At 39.6% G+C, this 16129-nt stretch overlaps 1 protein-coding gene across 1 annotated transcript in view; it reads left to right on the top strand.

Annotated features, from left to right (window-relative positions):
* COL24A1 (collagen type XXIV alpha 1 chain) overlaps positions 1-16129 on the top strand; it is a 200699-nt gene that overhangs the window by 10412 nt on the left and 174158 nt on the right. Inside the window, exon 2 of the mRNA XM_089497545.1 lies at positions 2877-2941. Coding sequence (XP_089353671.1) covers positions 2877-2941 — 65 coding nt within the window. The remainder of the gene's footprint in view (positions 1-2876; positions 2942-16129) is intronic.

A 16129-nucleotide genomic window follows, 5' to 3' on the forward strand; every position in this document is an offset into this window, starting at 1 on the left:
CAACAGGTAAATTTAAACTGGACACAGGTCCTTCCTGTCACATGGGAAGAGTGGGAGGATCAGGGACAGATATAGCTCAGTGCTAGGCCTTTTTCCAGATCACAAAAACAGAGGTAGTTTATTAGATAGTGAGAAGAGGCAATTATTGTCTAACCAGCATTATGATTTTGATAGAAAGAGGCACATTATCCTTGGGCATCTTCACTATTTTGAAGTACAGAATACAGGGTTAAGCCTCCCTTGCTTGGAATTCTAAAATCCAATATATTCCAAAAACCAAAACTAGTTTCATGGGTGGCTGGGGTATTGACACCTTTGCTTTCTGATGGTTCAGTTTATACAAATTTTGTTTCATGCACAAAATTACTAAAAATATTGTATAAATTTACGTTCAAGCTGTGCGTATAAGGTATATATGAAACAAATGAATTTTGTGCTTAGACTTTCTACAATGAACTTTTCTACAATATTTTCAGAATATACTTTTATTAATAATTTCTCAATTGGCATAATTGTCTGTTTCCAGTGTCTGTGTGATTGCTATGCCTGATTAATTCTCCTTCTTTGCTGAACAACATTGATTGCCATGGATTTAACAGTACACATGGCAATGAACAAACATCAGAGTCAACCAAAATCCATTTAACTTATTTTGAGAGCAAAGCAAAGGGTTCTATGAGAAGGATCAAGCTAATCGTGTTTCCCCAGATGGTCTTCTTCCCATTTAATGAATTGTGACCTGGCCGTTTTGTGTTAAATATCATTATTGATATTGAGTTTGGTCTCCTCGATGGCATTAGGAATACCTAGGCATTCAGAACACAAGAAGCTGCAATGTTTATTATGCTGCAGTTTTTAAAAAAATATATAGTAATATAAGTTAGAGATAAAACAACATTAAACAAAACATTCTTCAGAGTTTATGCCTTCTTCATTAGTAAAATAAAAATCTCTTTTGAAGTATAACATCTGCAGCAGGTGTGTTTTCGCATTATATTTCATGTCAAAGGGAAGCCAGACAGGATGAATTTAGCTAAAGCATTTTCTCAGAAAGAACTTGTAAAAATGAATTATTGAAACAAAATCATCTTTTAACTGGGATTTCAGGTTGCCTGGAAGGTTTCTTAAGCCTTTAAGAGGTGTGTGAGAAGCAGATATTCAGCAGGTGAGTCTTCTTTACCATTGAGGTGGATTGATGGGGATTTCATCTTCTCAATATCTGCTTCTCTTCTTCTCCAGACCTAGGAGTCTTTACTTGAAATATCTGCTAACTCTGCCTGAATATTTGGATGGAAACAATAAAGTTGTCATTCCCATTGCAGTTTGCTCCGAAGCAGGATTCGGGACAAACGGCCTTCGTTCCCATTTGAACCTGCTTCTGATACTCTTTGGATTGATTCCAGGAGGAAAGAAGCGGGGCAAACACAAATAACCCGGGGTTTTCTTACAGTAGTTCCAAAGTAGGGTTGTTTTTTTGAGAAAAATCAATTCTGATGCATGCCCAGTAAGTGGGAATGCCAGATCAGAATTGGGTTGTTGTTGTTGTTTTTTTGCATTAGAATTGATTGCAAAATCAGTCTATTGCTAAAGCAACAAGTGATTTTGCGATCACTTCTATTGCACCCCCACCCACCCCCAATCCACTGATTTATGTTCTAGTCTCTGGAGTAGAGATGGTTGAGATGTTAGCTTGTTTCCTGCTACTCCAGAGACTAGAACATAAATCAATGGATTCAAATGTCTGGAAAAGTGATTTCAACTAAACATTAGGGAGAACTTCCTGACAATAAGAACTGTTTGACAGCAGAATAGGCTTCCTCAGAAGGTAATAAGACATTCCTTCTTTGGAGGTCTATAAACAGAGATTGAATGGGCATGTTTCAGGAGAGTTTCAGCTCCCTGTTCCTGCATGAAGTAGATGGCCTTTCATGGTCTCTGTCAACTCATGAGTATGAAATAGGTGTGCAAGTGCATATGTATGATAGAGAGAATGTCCCCCTTCAAGGTTAGTCAGGCATGTGGCCTGTCTAAGTTTAGCCAGAAAGGAATATGGTCCCCTTTTAAGAAATGTTCTCTGACCCTGTATTACAAAAATAGAAAGTCTCAGGAGATGGTAGTTTATACTGCTCAGTTCAGTATGTGCTGAAATATATAATAAAATTGCCTAACCCATGAAAAAAATGCACGGCAGTCCCAACCCAAGATGCTTTATTGCCTGAGGCAAAGCATGAAATAGTGCATTCCCTCTGTTCCATGTACAGAAGCAAATCAGATTGACAATTGATTCTTGGATATGGAAATGTAGGGATGTTAACTAAGATTGAGAGAGCTATTCTCTTTGTTTATTTCCTTGTACTGTGTGTGTGTTTGTCAACATCCTCACATTTGTACATTACATTTGTATTCAAAGGTATAGCCATTTTAGTCTGTTTTAGTAATATAAGACGTAAAGGAATCCAGTTGTACCTTAGAGACTGAATGGCAAGAAGAATTTCTAACATAAGCATACATTTTGTGCTAGAAATTTCACCTTTTCAGTTGGGAAGTACCAAAGGTGCTACTGAATTCCTACCTTTAATTTTTCTTCATCTAAGAGAGAAAGGGTTTCAAACAGAAAGAAAGGAAGAAGGAGGTGTGCAGGTGGAAAGAAAATGAATAGGGATAATGGAGACACATAGCTTGAGTGATAGTTGAGAGTTGACTTGACACCCATCATTGCTTCCAGTCTTCTGATTTGGGAAAGTCTAGAAAAATCTCATCCAAGGATCACACAGTGAATGTTAAATAAGGGCTTTCATACCTTGAGATTCTACATTATCAGTTTTTTGTGAATTTTTTTCTCCTTCAATGTAATAATATTTTCCTTCTTTTCTTAGGAAAGCTGTCCTCCTTTTTCTTACAACATGTCTAATTGTGGGTGCTACACAAATACACGAAAAAGGTGAGAAATGTTTCATATTTTGTTACAGAATGTTCAAATGATTTTCCTTCTGAGAAAGAGAATAGTAGCTATGATTTTGGTAGGGATGACCTGAAATCCAATTTTTAAAGGCCATTTGTCCAAATGCCAGATAGAGTTATAGTGAGTGCAAAAGTTTAAAGAAACCAATTTAGGACAGTTGACCTTTTCAGAGTTACTCATATTTTCTGTCTATGAAATTGCTTACATATTTAGGCAAACTCGATATAAAAAGAAAGTCTTGTACATAGTAAAGGCTTTGATTGTGACTTCATTGCATGTGGGTGTTTTGGGGGTGGCAAGTTGAAGCTCAAGTACCTTTCCACTTCTTGGGACTTTCCAAACTAAATCAAATAACATAATAAGTCCTTAGTTCCAAACTTGCATTTTTAAGCCTCCCCCCCCCCCTCAATTTGCTTTTTTGGTCTGTTCATCCCCCAGCCCACCCCTATTTTCATATGGTTAAAAAAGTATGACTTTTTTGTTTATTTGCTTGTTTGTTTGTTTTTTGATGGCTATTGTTTATGTGTATTTAGAGCAATGGTCCCCAAACATTTTCAGGCTACCACCCCTTTTCATATTGGGTGACAACCCTAGCGCATCTCTGCCCCCCCATGCTAGCTAGCCAAGGCAAGGAGGAAAGAAGGAGAGCTTTGTGTACCTCCCCCCCCATTCCCTATAATGCCTTGACTAGCTGGCTTGAGCTAGCTAGCCAAGGGAAGGGGGAGTGGAGGAGAGCTTGCACGTGCCTGCCCCCTCCCTTCCCTTTTGCCTCAGAACCAGCCCATGCCTTTCTTACCCAAAGAGGCTTTCCTCCTTGGGCTCCTTGCAGGGAGAAGCTGAGTAGTTTCTGAAAACAGTGGGTGTGGCAAGTATTTTGGTGCCTCTAGAGAGATTAGGGAGCAAGGAAAGGAGAAAGAGAGGGTCTGTTTGCTCTGCTCCAAAGTGAGGAAAAGCCAGAGGAGCCATGCTGGGTCTCTTGTCTTGAAGCCTGGATGGACAGATGGATGGGCCCAGAATGCTACACAAAAGAAGTTGCATGCAGTCTAATCCCCACAATTCCCTGCCACCCTCCTTTTTCCTCACTGCCCTTCTGCTGCCCTCCCCCCCCAGCGCCTCCCTGGAGCTTTCCAATGCCCCCAGGGGGCTGCTATCACCCACTTTGGGAAACACTGATTTAGATTATTGATGAAGAGATAGGTGCTTGTTCTGGGATGCTAATTTCTAGACTTAACTTTAAGGACTTTATCTCACTTTTAATGGTGTAAAAGGATACAAAGCGATCCAGCAACACCTTTGAGGCTACTTGAGAAGAATGTATTTCTGGCATAGCTTTTTGTGAATATAGTCCACTTTATCAGATGCATCTAATGAAATGCACTGTGTCCACAGAAGCCTTCTAGCTCCTGTCAACTTCTTTTCTAGCAATCCAGGTATCAGACTGAATCTCATGGAAATTGCATGTTTGAATGTTCCATGGTGGAAAACAAAAGTTCTGTTCATGTCAAAGACACACGTTGTGTCTGCATGGGCCAAATATCCCTGTGTGTTTCCCCTATCCTCATAGTGAGTACTTCTGACGATGCTGGGCCCTATTCCTGATTCTGGTATGAACTGTGTGGATTACGTACGGCCACCTTATACCACCCTTATGAGGGATTTTTAAAAACTCACCTTTTACTCCAGTTCTTCCACGAAAATCCAGAGCGCTCTGCAGCAGTAGTGGGTGGATGTTTATAATGCTTCTCACTGTACTTCCTGCCACCACTGCACATTGTTCCCTCTGAAGTCAGAACGGGGTGCACAGCAATGTGGTTGATGCTGGGTGCCTCACTTTTGGCATCAGAGGAAGCAACTTTAGGAGACGGTGGTGGAATGGTGGGACACTATGCAGACAGCCACCCACTATTATTCCAAAGTGCACAGGTAACAGGTGGACATTGAGGCAGCTTCACCATCAGAATAGTCCAGGCTGCTCCTGGGGTATTCTGGCCATGCAGACACCACCACAGTGAAACTACACAACTCCTCTTTAATGTCTGTTTTTCTTTCTTTTGTGAGCTACTGCTCGTCCTCCTCCTATTCCTCTACAGAATATAGGGTTGTATTTAGTCGTGTGACAGCTGTCTAATCATGTTACGACTTGAAAAGGGAAGAGACCTGCATTGGTGGATGTTACTTTTGCAACTCCCGGAATCTCCTAGCCATCATGGCCACTGAGGGATTCTGAGAGATGTTGCCCAAAAAATGCAACTTTCCCAAGTTTAGCTGTAAGGAATTGTTTGTGTATATTAGAGCTGCAAGTATTCAGAAGTAAGTGACTTAATTCCATGCTACATGTGAAGATATACTTTTCATTCTGACCAGTGATGACATCTAAAAATTATGCACTTCTTTCTTTGGAGGAAGACGTAATTATTTATATGGTTAAATAGACATATGCTACCTAGGAATGGAGAAGGCCTTAGGTTGCATTTACATGGCAGAATTAATGCAGTTTAACACCACTTTAGCTGCCATGGTACAATGCTGTGGAATTCTGGGATTTGTAGTTTTGTGACATGTTTAGGCTGCTCTGTCAGGAAGCTCTGGTGCCACAACAAACTATAAATCCCAGGATTCCATAGGATGTAGCCATGAAAGTTAAAGTGGTGTTAAACTGCATTAATTCTTCAGTCAGCCACACCCTTAGTCTGATGCAGACTTCCCTGACTTTGTACTCTCCAGATGTGTCGGACTATAACCTATATTATTCTCAGCAATTTCCAGAGATGTATTTGTTACATTTGTATTTTGCTATTCTCCCAAGATGCTGAAGACTGTGTAAATGATTCTACTTTCCATTTTATCCTTGCAGTCTATGAAGTAGAAAACATATCCAGGGGTAGCCATGTTGGCCAAATAGCAAAGTACAGTATCATCCAAAATCCAAAAAACAGTGATATCCTTATTGAGCCAACCAAAATGCAACTATATATGTTACAAACTTTACTTTGTCCAGAAGCAGGAGGCATCCACCTGCACAAATACCCTTCCATACCATCTGAACTGAGGACAACAACCATAATATCTTGACTAGATGCAGGGCCATGACTAAAATTGTCATTTTTCTTTCTTTCTCCTGTATGATTTTTAACATCTTTGCTTGATAAAGAAGCCAATGGGGTTTCAAAAGTATGCAGCATGCATAATGTGCATTTCATTTGGCTCAATAATGGTATCACGGTTTTGTCTATGAAGTCGGTTAGGCTGAGTCACCAAACCAGTTTAAGTTTGAGCAGCAATTTGAACTTCTGGTTGTTGGATCTTCTTCCAATAATGTTACAACTGCTAATGGTGGTGGCTTGGCATAGAAGAATTTGTCTGAGATCACATTGGCTACTTAGGATGCACACAAACATTGGGTCATGTACATGATATTACAGTAATTAAAAGAAATGAGCAGCACATCTGCCATTAATAATATATATATATTTAAATTGCTTTATGATGTTGTTTGAGGCAGTGAGTAAAAATCCCAAGCTCAGAGCCTGTTTAGAGGCTTAAAACTAACCTTATGTCCATTAGGAGATCCTTTCTTTTACAGGCTCCAATCTTTGATTTTATTACATACATGTGTATTATTTAAAGCATTATTTGCTTGCCCCAAGCCCTTTACATGTGACAGTCTAAAAAGTGTGTTGGCAAATCTGTATTTCAGTATATGCATCCCTCTCCCTTCCTCTTTCTCTAAGAACAGAAAACTCTTTCAAACTACAAGTTAAATTGAAGCCATGTGGCATGTAGAGGGAAAAGCAGTTTCATGGCTTTTCTAACCATGCTTCTTTAGCTAGGGATGGTGTTTTAGAGGGATGGGTTATCCATGCTGTAAGAAGATGATTAATGAACTCTGCAGGCAAACAGGGAGGAAAGCATTAGTCTCCTGAGCTTGAAACAAGCCATTTTCAAGATGACAAACTATAAATATTTGTTGCAGATCTCCTTTGATTTCTTCTTCTTTTTTAATTTATAGAGTAACTGAAGTCAGATACCGACATCTGTGCAGGGGAGAAAGAGAGTGATCATTAAATGGACATATGTAGATAAAGCATAACACCTGGGCTGGATTTCATGTGTTCCAAAAAGTCTTTATTTGTTATTGAACATTATTATATTTAGAAAGAATATTTGAATACTGTACGTGGCTGTGATTTTCTATACTTCCATGTGGATCAGGCTTCAAGGTCTCCCTAAAGAAGTGTGGGCAGTTGCTAGATGTGGGACATGTCCTCATTGGCTGTGCCATACTTCAGAAATAATGCAGTTTGACACAGCTTTAACTGTCCTGGCATCATCCTGTGGAATTTTGAGATTTGTAGTTTGTTGTGGCACCAGACAGAAGGCTAACGATCTGACAAAATTACAAATCCCAGAATCATTGAGCCATGGCAGGTAAAGTGATGTCAGAGTGCATTAATTCTGCAGGACTGAAGCAGCCATACATCAAGTTTTGTTTGTGTATTCATTAGCTTCCCGGGTGAAAGGATAACTGGCTTTCTCCCTTTCTAACTCACATTGATGGAAGAATGTGTTAAAATCAAGTTCCCTGCTGCTTCTGTTGGATTAGAGCAAAATGCAACAGACTCCCTTAGTCAGTAGTCCAGTGCTGAGGTGGGTAGTGTTAGAATAGGAACAAGATTTATAACTTTAGTCATTATAGGGTTAATGGTAAGCTACAGAGATAGAAATGATTTTCAGCTGCATGCATTACCCTAATCAGCTGCTGAGCCTTCATAAGGCTAGTTTTCCTTAGTGCTCTCAATCACTCACTCTCTCTTTCTCTTAGCCTTTTTTCTTTTGCATTATATTTTTTGTTACCCTGCTTCAATGTAGTTTTTATTATTTGATATATTTGCTATTTTGCATTATTCTGTTTGCCATCTTTTTATATAAATAAATAAAATAACACTTTATTTTTACCCTGCCTCTCTGTCAGAAGACAATAGAGGCGGCTTACAATAAAAATCATTTTGTAACTTTTGTATATGTTGGCTTTCAATAGTTTTGTTATATACTGTACATTGTTTTGTTACTTTTCAAGCAGATATAGATAAAGATTATTGATTTTGGCTTTTCAGTTCCATTGTTTCAACAGGTACTACTGTTGAAGTACTAATGGTTGCTATTGCTGAGACTGGTGATTGGAAGTGGCAGCTTTTCTGTTTGCTAAGAGTGTTGAGCAAGATGATGACCCCTTAGACAGAAAGAAGCAGCCAGCTCTAGATTTAGGATATCATGAAAGAGTCAGAAAATGGTTTAATCTACTATTATATTTTTACTACCAGGGCTGGAGAGAAGCGATTGTGGGATTTTCAGCTTTATATGCCAAAATAATTTGTCTGGCTTTCATTGATTTGGGAGGAATCCAAATGGAGCAAAAGTTATGCTGACTGTGTCTGATAGTAAGTTAGTATTCTCCCATTTAATTTCTCAGTTTATGGCACACACAAACATCTGAAGTCATTGGTGACCATTCTTGAAATCTTGCAACATGAGCAGGACCTTTTACCTTTGGACAATAAAAGTGATAGCTGAAATTTGTTCTGACTGCATTTATTTCCTTGGGTCATGTGTTTTGTTGTCAAATAATTCCTCACTCTTTTTGTTCCCCTTCCATGTTGGTGATGCTTTCACCTCATTACCAAAGTCCAGCCTACTCTTATTCCCCATATTTTGGCCACATGTTCTGGCCTATTTAAATTGGTTGTGGGAAACGTGTTCATGCACAGTCCTCTACATCACAGTGAGCTGCACCATTTCTGGTTCTTCCCACTATAACTTCCTCACTCGCTGGCTTTATCCGCCTCCCCTTGCTACAGACATTCTTGAACATGGCATGATGGATCTTTGCCTGTTTTTCTACAGCAGATTGGAAACCTTGAGGGGGAAAGCATTCTTTTTTTCCCCCAGACAGGAGATCTGCTGTTGCAATTTAGGCTTTTCTCCTTTGGTTGCAGTGTGTGCAAATTCCGTCTCTTTTTCTGTGTCTTTCTTCCCAGTGAGGGGAGGAAGTAGAAGGGAAATTTTCTGAGCACAGGAGGTAGAGGGGCTATTTCTTTCTTGAGAGAGAGGATATTTTCATAGGAGTTTATCACACAGAGAAAACTGGAAGTTTAAAAGGGTCAGAACCCGCAGTTGTCCAGCGTACTAGGCACAATTGCGCAAATGGTTTTCTGTTGACGTTGTGCACAAACTGCTTAGAATCTGACAAGAAAGTGACATGAACCAGAAGATAACAATTTTCAGGAAAATATTGGAAATTCATTTCCATTTCATTCATGAATTCACTTTTTTGTGCAATTGCTGTAGTGTGAAAGCTACTTCTGTTTTATTCATGGGATTCTCCCTGTTTTTGTGTTTGTTGCCAGATTTCCCATGGTTCTTTGGGGCAAGTTTACTTCCAGTGCTGTGCAATAAGTAAAACAAGTACCCACCCTTCTTCATAACCAGAGCTCTTAAAACAAATAGCTGATGCAAGGACAGAGAGAGAGAGAGAGAGGAGTGAAGTCTCTCTCTCTCCTCTGCTTCAGCTACAGCGATCCCCAAACTTTAAGGGATTTTGGACTTCAGCTCCCAGAATCCCAGGCTCTTGGCCAACATGGCCAAGGCTTCTGGGAGCTGAAGTCCAAAATCCCTCAAAGGGTACAGTTTGGAATCACTTCAGCCTTCCCTCTGATCCAGAGCACTTAAAGAAACAGCTACTGAAGCAAAGGCAGGGACAGAGCAAGTGAGAGAGAGAAAAGGCTGAGTTCCCCCTTGCCCATAGCCAGGGCTCTTAAAGAAACAGCTGCTGAGGGAAGACAGGGACACACTCACACAGAGATCTGTTGCAGTCTACGTGTGAAAATAATCTGTGCATTTGATTGCTTTTTTTGGGATGCACGTGCTTTTATCATTATCGGGATGGAGGCACATTTGGTCCCATCGTGTAAAAACCATTTATGCATTTGTGTACAAGTGCAGATTGATCTCAGATTCTGTGTGGGATAACAGCACTTTGTGTGTGAAAACCATTTGCACAGTTGTGAGTTAATAATGGGTTCTGACCATTTTAAACTTTCAATTTTCCCCTGTGTGATAAACTCCATAGGGCACCTTTCTTTGGCATTTTTGTCCTTTGTGCAAGGAGAAAAGGAAGAGAGATACAGAGTTGTAGAAATGTAAGTTTCTTACAACTGAGCTTCTTTCAGTTTGGCTATACATTGACACAGCTGAAACCCACAACCATTTTGGCTTTAATTTCTTCTTTCTTTACTAATTGGTGAGTTTATGTTAGATAGCATGATTGTGAATATTTTCAAGAAAGGGAGAGAGGGTGCTTCAGGCAACCAGGCAATGGAGAAAACTGAAGATGGTAAAGCCAGCCTCTCTAGTTCTGATGGTTTGCCTGCAACCTCTCTCAATTGCACATGCGATTGTTTAGCCAGGCAGAGTCTTTTCTTCCTAGCTCTCAAGGGAGAACAGGAAAAGCTGTGTGAACTGGAACTAAGTATATATGTGGGGAGGTTGCATGTACACCTTTTCTCCTTTTCCTCAGTGGGAAATAAGCCTGAGAAGTAAGCTAAAGCAAACCTGCTAACTGGAAGAAAGTATACTGAAGAGTACTCAAGTGTGGTTCATAGTGTCAATGAGGTTTAACAGAGAGATGTGCATACCTCATGATAGTTAGGCATCATACAGCTTGATTGTCGTGAAGTTTGGGAGGGACTGGCAATGTTAATAGTGGCATATCCACAGGATGATTACGTATGATTATTCACGTCCCTGACCCCTCACACTTTGAGAGACTCATAACAGTTGAGAGAGAGTGTGAAAGACTGGGCAGCACAATATCTTGGGCTAACCCTGGATGAGAACAAATGGTGCAAAGAAAATAGTCAATTGTGTCTGCATATATATTGGTTTCTGTGAAAGAAAGACAGCTGTTTTTGTCTAGAGGCCACTATAGCCAGAAGGTTACTTACTTCTTTACATATGCTCTATCATTAACAAATTAACATATGAATCAACCACCATTCATTAAAGTGTATGTAATATGATGCTTAGAATGTTGGATCAGGCTAATATGTCTCTAGAAGCACTGTATATCTTTTGCAGATATGCTTTTCCCTGGACACACTGTTTTAGGATTCCGGATGAGAATCAGGTAATGGTGTTTCAGGTTATTCTGCTTTGGTTTCTTTCAGTTACTTCTAGAGTAACTTCTGTCTTAGGAAGACTTGTGTGAAACCACTGCTTTCTTTCACCATGGATACTATAAATACGTATTTCTGATTCTTAGCTTTAGATAATCAAATTTGGGAAAAGAAAGTAAAAGTTATGTATGATGGTAATTTGTTATATAAGCGAATCTTCATTTTCATAACAGAATACACAGCTAAACGATGGAGTTTCAAGTTTAGGTTTCTAGGAAGCTAGTCATTCATTCCTTCAAGATACTCCATTTCTTTCTCTCATTTTCCATTTCCACCACCCATCTCCCTGGCTCTGTCAGGTACCTGGCATTTTGTGGCTCTTCCATCCACCTACCACTTAATTTGTATTCCACCTTTTTCCCAAGATAGGACCAAAGGTGTCTTTCAAAAAAACAGAATACAATAAAACACATATATTTAAAACACACAAAAAACATTAAAACAGTTTTCAGTAACAACATTAAAACCAATTAAAACCTTACTTTAAAACAGATTAAAATCAGTGTGTGTGTGTTTATGTGCTTGTGTGAACATGCCTTCAGGTCTCCTGTTGACTTATGGTGACCCCATGAATTTCATAGGGTTTTCTGGGACAAGAAATACTCAGGTGGTTTTGCTAGTTCCCTCTTCTGAAATATAGCCTGCAGCACTAGGTATTCATTGGCAACCACCCAAATACTAACCAGGGCTGACCAAATGCTTGCTGGAAAAGAAAGGAAAAGAAAGATCTATTGCTGAAAGGAAAAGAATGAAGGAGCCAACCTAACTTCCTTAGGGGAAGAGTTACAAAGTGTGGAAACAGCCACAGGAGAGGCCTTCTTTCACAGTCCCAAAAGCAATGCCTGCGAAGGTGGTGGAGCTAGAGCTTGGGCAGGCTCATATGGAAAGATATGGTCCTACAAATGGTTCTTGAACTGCTTTGGATCTATTGAGTTCTTTTGAGGGAGTGGAGTTGCACCCTTGTATTTTTTTTATTATTATCCTGAAAACCTTTCATTACATTTGCAAATCTTGAGGTTTCCCAAGGAGTAATTTATTGATACATTAAACACCTCCCCCCTCAGAGCAGCAGGTATATGCCAGGTTTAAAATAAAAGTTGTTTTTTGAGAAACTTTGTAGCTGTGGTTTATTTGACCCACACCTCTGTAAAATCTAGATGGATTCTGAAAGAAAGTGTGTGTGTAGAGGGCACAGCAGTGCAAGCTAAGCCATGATTATCCATGGTGGATTTCATAGAATCATAGAGTTGGGAGAGACCTAAATAGCTAGCAAATCCAACCCCTTGCTGTGTAGGAAGATACAATCAAAGCACACCCAAAAAATGGCCATCCAGCCTCTGTTGAAAAACCACTAATTAAAAATAATAATTGTAAGCCGCTCTGATAACCTTTAGGGCTGAAGGGCGGGGTATAAATACGATTAATAATAATAATAATAATAATAAGACCACCACTCTCAAAGGTAGCATCTTCCACTGTAGAATAGCTCTTGATGTCAGGAGGTTCTTCCCAATGTTGAGGTGGAATATCTTTTCTTGTAGTTTGGATTAACTTTTGTTTCTTAGTTTAAGTTTACAACTATATTTGAAAAATGAGCAGAGATATGGAGCTTTGTAATTGTACCGTGACAAAGTCTGTACAACTATTGCAGATTAAATCATACTTTAAATAAACGAATTGTTTTGTGAGTGGTGACTGCAAGGAACTGGCAGATGTGTAATCATACCCCAAGCAATATATCTTCCTGTATCTCTAATGATGCTGGCTGCTTGCCAGTTATAAACTTGGCACCTTAGTTCTTTCTGAGGTGGCTAAAACCATTGCAAGGGGTGTAACTAATTTTCAAAATGCATAGTGCAGGCAAATTTATATGTTCTGTGCCAATTGTTTAAAAATCCTTTTCAGGGAATTCTTGGGGTTTTGATTTGCATGTGTGGGTATTATAGCTAGCAAGTGATCCAAAGGTTCTTAACATTTGCCATTAATACCCTCCATAAACAGAAAGAAGAGAGGTTGAGAGATTGAACTTTATTGCTTAGTAAAGCTGGTGGAAATTCTTCAGATTCATGCAGTTTCTTCATTTAGTTTTGACTTTTGCTTCAGTTTGTTTCAAGACTGACAAACATTTAACCATATCCATATCTTAAACATAGTGTGATTAAAATAGTGCATCCCAGAACTTAAAGAACTAACTATGCAAATTAATCACACTTCTAATAGCTAAATGATGGATTGATCATAAAAGCTGTTATGGTGACATAGTAGCTTGTAAGGTTGGGTGCTGAAGGTTACATGGATTCAGCCTTGGATGCCATCTGGGGCTTGCTCATAGAGGTGCTAATTCCCACCTATTTTAGTGAATCAAGACACTAATCAACCATTTTAATGAATCACAACAGAAGGTCCATGTATCACAACTGTGTAGCCATTTGCTGCCTGTGAAATGAAGTGGAGGTAAGATTTATAGCACTAAAGAGAAGGAGGAATTGGGGGCTGAAGACCTTTCTCTTCCATGTGCTTTCCATTTTCACGTGACTTCACTTCAGCCACTCTTCTCTGATCTCAAGAAGTCACCCTTGGGTTTTTTGTTTATTTAAAGAACAGCCTGCTGGAGAGAGGAAGAATTCAGATCCCTCTATTTATTGTGCATTGTAAACAAGCAAACAAATAGTCAATCTTCCATTATTCCTTGTCCTGTGGGGAAGCTATTTGTGTTATTTTTAGCTTTTGTTCCCTTCTCAGATGAGATATGATAGTAGCATATCGTTTTTGCTTTGGGTACGATTATGGTGGGGCAGCAGCCACTGTTTCTCTAATGTCAGACAGGGGGCCCTGGGGCCCTACAGATATTTACAGTCTGGTTTCCATCAGCATTAGACAGCATGGCCAGTAGCAAGGAATGATGGGAGTAAAAGGTCTTTAACATCTGGAGAACCAAAACCTCTCCATTTTGCTATAATGTGTCATCCCGTTAGCCTTTTATTGCTGGTCCTGCTTATTTTACCATACAATGAAAGTCTTTGCTGGGCCAGTATAAATTTCATATAAAGCTTCCAGAGTCTGGATCTGGAAGCCTTTGATCTATTTACTCTTCTGTGTCTCACTTTTGATTTGTATGGATTTTGTATGGTCATGCTGGCTGGGGAATTCTGGGAACTGCAGACCAAAAACTAGCATGTGACTATCCTTTGAGGATGTTTGCATTAGATTTTCTATTTGCAGATATTAGTAAAATGTATATCTGAATACTAATGCTGTCACAACCCTGGGCAAAGAATAGAGGGCTAGCCAGCAGGAGTTCTCCTCTCCAATCCACACACTTTCCCACCTTTCCCAGTGGTAGACAGAGTAACCAAAGTAAAACCGCTTCTCCCTTCCCTTTCCCTGGAGAAGAAAGGGGCCTGTGTGTGTGCTCAATAGCCAAAAGCACTCTGGGGCTTAATGTACAAGAATATTACACGGGAGGCTTACCATGAGTAAATTGCCATGAAATCTTCTGAAATGATGAGAAAAGCGCAAACGGGGTTCACACCCCCGCATGCTTCTCCCGTCAGTAAATAATCATGGAAGCACACGGAGCTGTTATTGCCAAATGATGGCTCCAAGGATGATTCACTCACAGGACAAGTGAACACCGACGCCTCCATGACAATTTACTGATGGGAGAAGCATGTGGGGGTGTGAACGCGTACTCACGGTAAGCCTCCCGTGTGATATTCTCCAGAGAGTTTAGTAAACTTTCATTCTAACTAAGAAGAATTACATCATGTTTCTGGGTATCATATCTTGGGTCGTTCTTCTCCAGGCATAGCTTAGAATGTTGTAAAGTTATAGGAAAGATTATATTTTAAAGACACCTTTAAACTGACAGCCAGCTAGGGAAACACAGCAAAAAATCATTGACACCCCTAACTAAAATAGTCGTCCTCATGCCAGGGGTCAGCATCCCAAGAACAGCTTGTAAGAATAGACCCCCTGAGAGCAAAGATAGTAAAATGTTTACACCTTTGATCTCCAAAGGTTCCAGACGTTTTAGCATCTCCAAACTCACTCAACGCTTGATTGGAAAAGGTATGTGCCCTCCTAGAGCTAGGAGGGTCAAACAGGAGTTCAGCAGCGGCACCATCTGGGTTCACCCCTCCAGGAAGGAATACAGCCACTATAAAACAAGGCCTCCAGTCCTGTCCCAGTGAGGTGGTACAGAAGCATAGCATGGTTCATGGTATTGAAAGCTGCTCAGATGTCCAAGAGAACCAACAGGGACACACTTCCCCTTTCCAGTTCCCTGTGTAGGTCATACACCAAGGTGACCAAAGTTGTCTCTGTCCCATTGCCAGGCCTGAAACCAGATTGAAATGGATCTAGATAATTTGTTTCATCCAAAAAACCCTTGACTTGGGAGACCACCATAAGCTCCAATACCTTGCCCCAAAATGGCTGGACATTAGCCAATAATTATCCATTATGTAGGGATTGTTAGCTGAATGTAGCTTGTTTGATGGCCACTAGATAATGTATGAGTATTGTATGAAAGGTGTTTCTATAGTTTACATGATGTATTTCCTAATAATGTCCTCAATTTCTTTCTCATTTTAAGAAAGTAATGGTCTAATATCTTGATGGGAAGTACTCTTAAGGGGGATCTTGGATCTGTCATCACTTTGCAGATTCACATTAAATGCAGTAAAGGAAATTCCTGTATACATTTGGTGAAATTTTGGAGTAACCATTTTTAAAATTTAAATTTGGAATAGATAAACACTTTCTAGAAGTATAGGGGAAAACACTTTTTCTTCTGAAGATTATCATTCATTGGGATTGATAACTTTTTAAATATTTTTAAAAACATGTTCAGAATTTCCCCTTTTGCAAATCAAAATTACCTACCAGTTTATTATTAATCAACATATAGCTATGTCTGTTTGGGATGTTGGGT

The sequence above is a fragment of the Sceloporus occidentalis genome, unplaced genomic scaffold (assembly GCF_023333645.1).
Source record: "Sceloporus occidentalis isolate IW3139 unplaced genomic scaffold, rSceOcc1.0.p SCAF_104, whole genome shotgun sequence".
Classification (NCBI taxonomy): Eukaryota; Metazoa; Chordata; class Lepidosauria; order Squamata; family Phrynosomatidae; genus Sceloporus; species Sceloporus occidentalis.